This window comes from Argiope bruennichi, chromosome 9 (genome assembly GCF_947563725.1).
Source record: "Argiope bruennichi chromosome 9, qqArgBrue1.1, whole genome shotgun sequence".
Taxonomy (NCBI): domain Eukaryota; kingdom Metazoa; phylum Arthropoda; class Arachnida; order Araneae; family Araneidae; genus Argiope; species Argiope bruennichi.
In genome coordinates, this window is record NC_079159.1 from 81082115 (window position 1) to 81091786 (window position 9672).

The 9672-nt window shown below is 30.0% G+C and overlaps 1 protein-coding gene across 1 annotated transcript in view; it reads right to left on the bottom strand.

Moving 5' to 3' along the window:
• LOC129984425 (metalloprotease TIKI1-like) overlaps positions 1 to 9144 on the bottom strand; it is a 261041-nt gene extending 251897 nt beyond the window's left edge. The window contains exon 1 of the mRNA XM_056094302.1: positions 8965 to 9144. Coding sequence (XP_055950277.1) covers positions 8965 to 9027 — 63 coding nt within the window. The 5' untranslated portion in view covers positions 9028 to 9144. The remainder of the gene's footprint in view (positions 1 to 8964) is intronic.
• Positions 9145 to 9672: the final 528 nt, after the last annotated feature.

Sequence of the window (9672 nt, forward strand, 5' to 3'; positions counted from 1 at the left end):
CATTTTTCTTTACGTTTAAACATTTCCTGAATTTATATGAATTTCATATATTTTTAATAAATCAAATTTCTGTTGGAAAGTTTTTTGGAAAGAAATTTATTTTTTCTTCGGTCTATTTCTTCTACGAAATTTCAACTATATATGGTGAAGTTTTTAGCAATCTCTCTGTAGTAAAATGAAATTTCCTTTTCAACTTATTTAATTAATGATGATTGGGAAAAAGTGCCCTTGGGTCCTTTTACTTTCAGTATATTCAGTTTTTTCCTAATTTATAAAAAACTAAAAAAAAATGAAATTATTTTTTACATTGTTACTGATAGTGCGTTAAGTTAAATAAAAAACTATTATTAAAGTTAAGGAAAATAATTGTGTGGAAATAGAATTGATATCATTAGCAATGCAATTTTTTAATCTTAAGATAAAAAAAAAATGTAAGATAATTGTTTTAGATCAGTTTCCGTCTGGCAACGATGGACTTTGAGCTGGATTAAATTTTCTGTTTAAAGGCTGTTTCTTATTTTAATTTATTTCTTCTTTCCTATTATTGAATGGATTTTTTTTGTGACACTATGAATCATCACCAGAACATTCTTAATATTGTTTAACCTCATTTGCAGTCTTCAATACAATGTAACTGTAAAATCCTTCAACAAGATATTTTGAAAGTCGCACGATGGTTTGCTTTCATTTGATTGTGCTATTTGATAATAAGAGCTGTTTATGGGACACGTATATTAGCGTTTATATATATAAATTGACTGACATAGTTAATGTATTCTATTAGGGAAGCAAATACTTGCATCTATTTCATTTTTTTTTAGCTTGTATTATTATATTTTCCCACAAAGAAACAAAACGGGTAAAGTTAGACGAATCGAAGATGGACGGTTTGATTTTAACTGTGATAGAATTTTTAAGCTCTGCTCAAAAAAGTTTTTTTTGGGGATAAATGTAATACAATGTTGAATTATGGCTTTGACTTTTCTACTCAAATTTTATTCTTGTGACTTCTGTTCATCACATGCAAAAGAAAGCTCGTTAAATATGTAAAAGTGTTTTCACATATTTAACAGAAATTAATTCCGAATGTAAATTAAAGTTGACATTCGAACTTCATCACAAGCCAAATTACAGAAATATTTCTTTAAAACAGAATTTTTCACTATATAGGAAAATCAATAACTATTGTTTGTGTATTGTTTTCCATCAGAAATAAAGCCATCGAAAGTAATATGCAAAATGTTCTTTTTTTTCTTTATCACGTTTAACTTTCTGGATTGACATCCAATTTTAATGAAACGCAAACATTATTGAATATATTTTCTGTACTTTTTAAAAGAAGGCATATGAAACAATGGTTTGCTTCTGAGATAATGAGTCTTTCTTCAATCACACGCATAAAAATAATCAATGTATTGTTTTTTATCATTACCTAATAATTCTACTACTTTATTCTATTTTACTACTTTGCTTTATTCTATTTAACTTTATTTACTCCTTTCGCGACGGGCGTGTCATGTATGCATCACCTACGAACGTCTCTCACAACTGGGCGTACCACCTGTGCATTTTTGGAAATAGAACTCATGGGACGTGTGATGCATATGTGCATTTTAAACTGGTGCGATTTTTAAACGTACTAAATGGCTCTCTGTGTCCATTACTTTAAAAATAAATATAGTTTTAGCATCCTGACCTTCAGTTTGCTCATATCCAGTCTGACTGGTATTTTACTCATTAGTTGTTGCGGGGAAGGTGGGGAGAGTAATGCGAATAAATTAAGGTAGTTTGTGTAACTTTCCACTTGATAGAATCATTTGCTTTTCGGGTCTCCCTCTGAATTCTTTTCTTCTTTTGATGTGTAACTGCCACTAGTGTTTTTTGGTTTTATCGTCAGTTCCGTTGTATTTTGCGTACTTTCTGGATACATTTTGAGCACTTCTCTTGCTATTATGGAAAGCCTTGGTTTCGGTTTATTATGAGAAAATGTGGTTTGACAGAGGAAGAATTGCACATATTATGAGTAAACTAATTATCTAAAATGCAAGCAAAAATGACGACTTTAGAACTTAAACTTTATTTTTTGGATTCTTTTTTCCAAAATGAGGCTTAGCGACAAAAAACACCCTTCCTGTGGGATGATTCCTTTCGCGTACGCTCCATCCCGTGCGTGCGTCTAGAATAGAAGCTTACATCCCGAAAAGGTTGCTTTACTTTAGTATGCATTTTCCAATGATTGATTCTATGGTTCTCAATGCTGAATATTGAACTTGAGATTTAATTCCTATCCATTATAAACTATTTCAGAGAAGAAATGACGAAGCATCTGTGTATTTACACTTTGAGTCTTCTCCTTTTAGTCTTGTATGCATTTATCTTAAGATTTTCCAGCCAAAACAGTAACAATGAAAATTTATACCAAATGCATCAAGCATCAGTTTGAGATTGGCAATTTTTCGATAACTGTCTCTATCTAAATCAATTTTTGTTGCTGCTGTCGTGTGACAAGTGCAATAAAAAAAAGGGGGGGAGACAGGGGGACAATTAGATTGAGTCGAAAGCATACAGAACAGCCCTGGTCACATCTTCAGCTTTATCGGAATAAAGAAAATCCCTGGTGCTGTCAATGTCTATTTTGAAGAGGGTTGAAGTAATAGAATGGCAGCTAAAAATATCCCCGAATACAGCTGCACGTCTGGACAGTGTCTGCATTCTCCTTAGAGTCTGGAGCCGTCGGGATGATCCTCATGCCCCTCAGGTGTCCTGTTCTGAGTCTTGCAATTGTGGTTGCGAAGTCTATTTTATAATTTAGATTTATCAGGGAGAATTTCTTTCGATTGGTACAAAGCCTCTGTCTCGCCACGGCATTAGCATATAGAGCAGTAGTACATAGAGGGGTTCGATCCACTGATGTGGCCTCCTTGGCAAGAGCTCTTTTCCCTCAATGCCCACGTGGGCTGCGATCCATTGCAAGGGGCATGACTTCTTCACGATAGAGAACAGAAGAGCATTAATATTCTGAGAAAGCCATGTCTATCCACACTGAATAGTCTCTAAAGCGGATTTGCCATCTGAGAAAATCACGATCCCATCTGAAAGAATCTGCGTTGTCTGCGCAAGGTACATGGTCAAAGCTTCTTTGATAATGATGATTTCACTTATGAAGTTAGAGGTAATCTTGCCCGCTGAGACTTTATGTTTGGAAGATCTAAAACAATTGAATAGCAGCTTTGAGAATATCTTTAGAACAAAGCTAATTAGTTTAAGACTGTTCATATTAGCGTTTATCAATGTTGACCAGTTAACTGATGATGAATTGGAGAGTTTATAAAAATTCTGACAAGAAATTATTTATATTATATTAAATAGAAGTGATGTGAATATTCTGTACAAATAATAGAACATCATCAACCATGAAATTCTCCTTAGATTGTCTGAAAGCAAATTACTAATCGATAAATCTCTAGAATAATAGAGGAAAGGGGGTTATGTTCTAAGCGGATTTGAAAAGAGAAGTTTGAGATTTACGCTTGCTTCGCTTAGTTTAAATAACACCTCTAATGGCTTATTTTGTAAGAATATTCTTAGTAGAAAAGCGAGGTGTGACTTCATTTCATCTCATTCTAATTAGAACGAAATAAATTCGTAGAAACTTAATGTATAATATATATTTGAAAGGTTTAGCTGAGGAGATTAGAAAATGCGCCCCGTTTTCCTCGAAAGGGATTACCTGTATATGGAATAAGGCATTGTGTGTCTCCTATAGACACAATACAGATTAGAATTTTATTTATCCCCAGAAACTTTATCATTGTTATTGTGATACTAAGTAATTAGTATACTATTTCTCAAAAGAAAACTATCCAGTGATTAATCTCAAAGCATGGCAATTGGAATTTTCTATATCTAAAGAAGAAAAGAACAAGTAATCCCATTGAAGGAAAGAATAAATCAACAGAGACTGCACATTATATCTTTTAGTGACATGAAAATAGAAAAACATTATTATTCTTTTCTCATTTATGCTTCCTTTCAAAATAGTATTTTGAGAATTCATTCATGATTAATCTGAACACGAACAAGAAAATATTTATTTTATAATTGGATATTGATATCTTGTGGTCCAAATGTAAGATCATTGCATTTAATTTTATTAATGTATGAAGTATTGGTAAAAATGTGACTTATAAAATAAAATGAAAACAAATACGAAATTAAAATCGAAACGCAATTCTTTTGCCTTACTACTTCCGCCATATCTCCCAATATGAACCGTTCATACCGTGGAATTAGTATATTAAAAAATATTCAGCATATTAAAAAAGTGTATAAATAAGTTTATTAAAAAGAATATTCAGTATATTAAAAAAAGAATGTTAAATATATAAGAAGGATATCAAAAAGAAAATTCTGATATATAAAAATAAATTAAAAAGAATATTTATATAAAAAGTATATTGAAAAATCAATACATTAAAAAGTATATAGTATATTAAAAAAAATCGGTTTATTAACGAAGTATCAATTGGGATATCATTTTAACTTTCCCAATTTTTCCATTGGAATTTGTGCCCAACGGTGAGATAAAAGTGCTGTTTATCCGAAATTTTTAATTAATTCTAGCTAAATAATATTAATTAATATTAGTTAATTACCATACCATGTACGACGTAAAATTGTATATTTCCCCTTTTTCTTACATATACAGCATATAAAAGCAGGTATAGTTGATATAATTGGTGTATTGTTGGAATTAAGAGAATTATATGCTGAAAATTAAATCATATATTTTATTAAAACATAAGTACAAGTTAATTAAAATATGCATATATATTGCTTATTTAATTAATATATCATTTTCAATTGTCAAATATGTTTAAAGTATTAATAGCTTCATTTAAAATCTGAGACACTTTGAAGTATTCTTATTATTAGTATCGAAATCATTTTTAATGGAATACCATATTTATAAACTTCTAAACATGTATCTCCAAATAAAAGAAATATTGAGCTAAATTCGACGTTCCATTCTAAGCCTAACTAAAACGACTTGAAGCAAATATTATCTGCATTCTGCATGCGGTACATTAAAACTCGGTGCATGGTTGAAAAGAAAACTTTTCACGCTTTCAGGGTCCCGCAAATACAGCGGAAAAAATTCGAGCGGGGAGCAGGGAAAACAGAATTCAATTGGAAGAACTATGGAGAAAGAAAAACGAACCAAGCAAATGGATTTCATATCCAAAAAGAAGAAAAAAAAATCGAAAGTTTTTCCCTTTCAACTCAATAACTTTAGCATAACACATCTGACTGCGTTCTTTTTTTAATGAAAAAATAAGTAAAAAAGTAAGTAAGAAAGAAAAAGAGCGTTCGGAAAAATAATGTAAGGCAAAGTTTGATTTATCAAAAACGCTTCTGATTATTCGTAGCACATGCTGTCTTTATTTATCTTACTTCGTTTGAAAGTTCGTTTTGATCGGAAGAATATGTTCTTTCCCTTTTAATAGAAGGCTAAAAATTATATTTTTTGCATGTGTCTGTCCAATAAGAATCTTTTAAAAAGATGAAGTTATGGAAGTTAGCTTCCGAAGTGAAATAAAAAAAAAACGAATTGGATATGACTTATTTTTCATATTTTTATATTAATTCTAAAAAAATAAACAAACTCAAATGAAAACCACTCTTCACAGCAAATAAAAAATATCTAACTGTATTAGAATACAAGAACAAGAATTAATTTCTTATATACATGTGAAATTTGGCATCACATATTAGCTCTTTCTACTTGAGATTATGGCAGTTATTACTTTCAAAATGGATTCAATTTGAAAGTAAAAAATTTTCATCCCAATAAGCACATTCTTTAAAAATTGCAAATACTTGTTCATTTAACGAATATCCCAGGATTGAAAAAATAATTGAACATGCAATTTGTGGCATTCCAAAATGGGGTGAGAAGTTATCAACCTTTAGCAAATAATGCATTGTACACAACTGCATGGGGTTACTATTTTAATATAATTAAGTAATAATTATGAATTTAACAAGGAAATGTGAAATAATATTATAAAAACTAATTTTTCAAAGGTTTAGAGCTTATGTATATACTTTGAATCTAGATTTAATATTTCCACTAATACAACCGTATTTATTATTTACCGTATACAACTCGGACATTTAAAATTTTATTAAAAAGCTTGCATAGTAAAAATACTTATTTGCAAATTAATATGATGCTGCCAAATTATTCATTTTATGCAAAATGTCACTTTGGGATATTGTTTAATGATAATGTCAAGTGCTTTATTTGGCAATATACGGATGCATTCATTTCTGATGTTTTATATAAACTGAAAAATAAATCAATACGTTGGTGATTTTTGAACAATCTTAAACGCCATTTGCTAAATGAAACAGCAGTAAACAAGGCCAACAAATAAAACAGAAATTACCAATTCTATAAATGAATAATAATTACTCATTACAAGTTATTACTCATTTTTACTCATTACTCTATTACTCATTTTTAATATATGTATATTAAATTTTCAAATTTTATAAATTTATTTTTTTTCAAATATTTCAATTAAATAATTAATTTTTATTTAAAAAGATTGCATATGAATAATTAAGTGAGAATGAAGTAACAGACATTCCTTTCTCCCATACAATAAAATTGTATCTCAAAGCTATAGTTGTCGAAGAATTTTCGACGAGCGAATTCAGACTTCATATTTAATGTCTTTCATTTTAAATTAAGGATCCGATGTTTTTATATTTGTTCTGCCTATAAGCAAAATTGATGATGATGATTAATATCAAATTGAGATTATGAAAGTGGCATCAGTGCCACATGACAAATGCAACCGTGTACGTAATCGAACATCTGGACTAAAGCTGCTTTGGATTGCATCATGATGACATCAACTTTCTTCGTTACAGGAAGCCCAATATATACTATAAATATATATATCGGTGCAAAATATTTGATAAGTATCAGGTAAATACAAATTGATTACACTGGAAAAGAAATGAAATGAAACAATAGTTAATACAATATTTATATCAACATTTTTATCTGCATGCATATAAATAACAAAAATCTTCATAAATTAGCAAATTTTAGAGCTTTTCTTTAAATTGTTAAATATAGTGGTAAGGTGACAAATCGTTTTTGATTTTGCAAGACTACCAGGAATAAATAATACATAGAAGTTTTTGCTTAAGTGAAACAGAAATCAATTAATTTGGAAACTTATTGTATTCGCAAAAGCAATTAATTGAATAACATACCAATTATATTCTTAAGGTATAATGAATTTGTTCCATTATAAAGATAAAAGTATTTTTACATTCTAATCACATTACTTTAGAATTTATGAAATGTTCTAAAGACACATATCATGTATTTAGAACAATTACTAAAAGAAATAATTACTTACAAGAAATCTAAACAACACGTGAGATTCTCAAATATGCCAAGTGATGGTGTTTGTTTTAATTAATTGTCATTTTCTCCAAATTATCATATGAAATATCAATAATTCTGTCATTCGAAACATTAGGTCAGGTACATCGTTGAATGCGACGGAGGCATACAATTCTCAACATTATTAAACCAATATCTTCATAATATTGTATGCTATTCAGATTGTCGGCCTACTTTGTACATATACTCCGCAATATTTTGAGTTAATAGGCATTTTCAACAACACTTCACTTTTGTAGGTGACGAAATTTAACATTACACTCTAATCTCTCTTAAGAGAATTCTACCTTTTGCCGTAGCAACTAAAAAACATTTAGTCGTATTTAACACACACCAGTCTGAGAATAGAATGTTGAATCTAACATGAAATTCTAAGTTATTGTGCTTCTAGAGTACCATTAGGATCTTTCTTAATTCTTAATTAAAGATGTTTCTACAGAGAACTGCGTAATAAACACTTTCTCTTTATTTATCAGGGTTGTCATTAACACTGTCTAAACATTCCTGTTGTTTCTCCTTAATGAAAAATAAATATCAGTTTTTTTTTCCTTAAAGTTTATCATACACACTTTAGCAATTTTAAAAAAATAAATAGAAACTATCAGAAATAAAATCTATCTAAATCAAAATCACTGGCAAAACACATGATATTTACTTTTAACATTTTAATATTTCTGAATTTAATCTGATTGTTAATTCACAGTGTCATTATTAATAACCAATGCCGTTGCTTTACAAAACCTATTACTTTAAAACTTCTTTTAACCCAACTTTCGGCGATGAAACAAAATTACCATATCAAAAACATTAAAAGATGATGCAGCATATAAATCGTGGATACTTCTATGATTTTTCCCGTGTTTCAAACAATCGATTCGCCTTTGTACTGTATTCTATTTTAAAATGCATACGAAAATTCTTATTAGTACAAAATACTACATATATCCTCCAAGACTGTTATTTAATATTCTAAATGCCATAAAATATTATGAATAAGTAGTGAAAATATTGTTGTCCTTTTTTGTGCTATTAGCGTATCAACATATTCAAAAGAACTCTATCAAAACTTAAGATTGCGAGCTATGAATTAAAGATAAAAAAAGATAGGTATAAAACAATCAACGTTTAATTACAACGTTTGCCAAAAGTCAAAGCTATCCCACAAACGTGCAGCCGAAGTTCATCTTCGTATCGGACGAATCACATCGGATTATTTAGGAATTATTCCATACTGGATTAACTCAAAACCGTTCTTTTAAGTTTCGACAATTATCTACTCTGCGTGAAATATCTAAGACCATTTCTATGAATATCTTTGATAGCATTTTATTTTTCATTTACTACCATACTCCGCCAACCATTTCCTAAATTTCATAATCTAAAATGTTATATTATGAAGAATCCAACTTCTCTTCAGATCAAACTTATTGACCGATACCGTCTCGATTACAATGTTTGCAAAGATTCAAACTTACCCCACAAACGAGCAGCCAAAGAGTCAAGTTCATCTTCGAATCAGATGAGTTACAGTAATCCATCCACTAAGCAAGAAAGCATGTTTCGAAGCGAAGCACATGTCTCTGCTCCCGTAGGTCGCTCTCTGTGCATATCCATCTCTTTCTCCAAATGGAAACTTCTATCACACCCTCTCAGCATCCGAGATGCTTTTCTACTGATCTTCAGCTTCACTCGCTCCGGAAAGATTATTCAGAAGGGTTGGTAGGAAATGGAGGCGGCATTTTCTACCGCCAAAAGTTCAATGATCGCCAAGATGTGGAATAGGAAATTTCAGTATTTGATATACTGTGGAAATGAGAGCAGGGAATACCATTATTAATGAATGGGTATGTTGGAAGATATTGGATTTGTTTCGTATTTTTATAGCAAAAATTACCTACGCTCTCTTGATATTTACGTATTAATATGAATAACAATGAATAGCCGTTTTTTAGGGGTGCGGAGGGATATCATGTGAATATTTAAAGATATTCTAATTTCAAGCATGGTAATATTTTATTCTTTGCTCATTTTTCTTTATTTTTGTGTTTAACATTTAGTTTCAATTATATGGTAGCAATAACTTGCGCATAAATATGACATTGATAGCACGTGAGTATAAATCTAGTAGCAATACAATACAATGTTTTTGATACGCTTACATGTTTTTTTAATTGATTAGAATT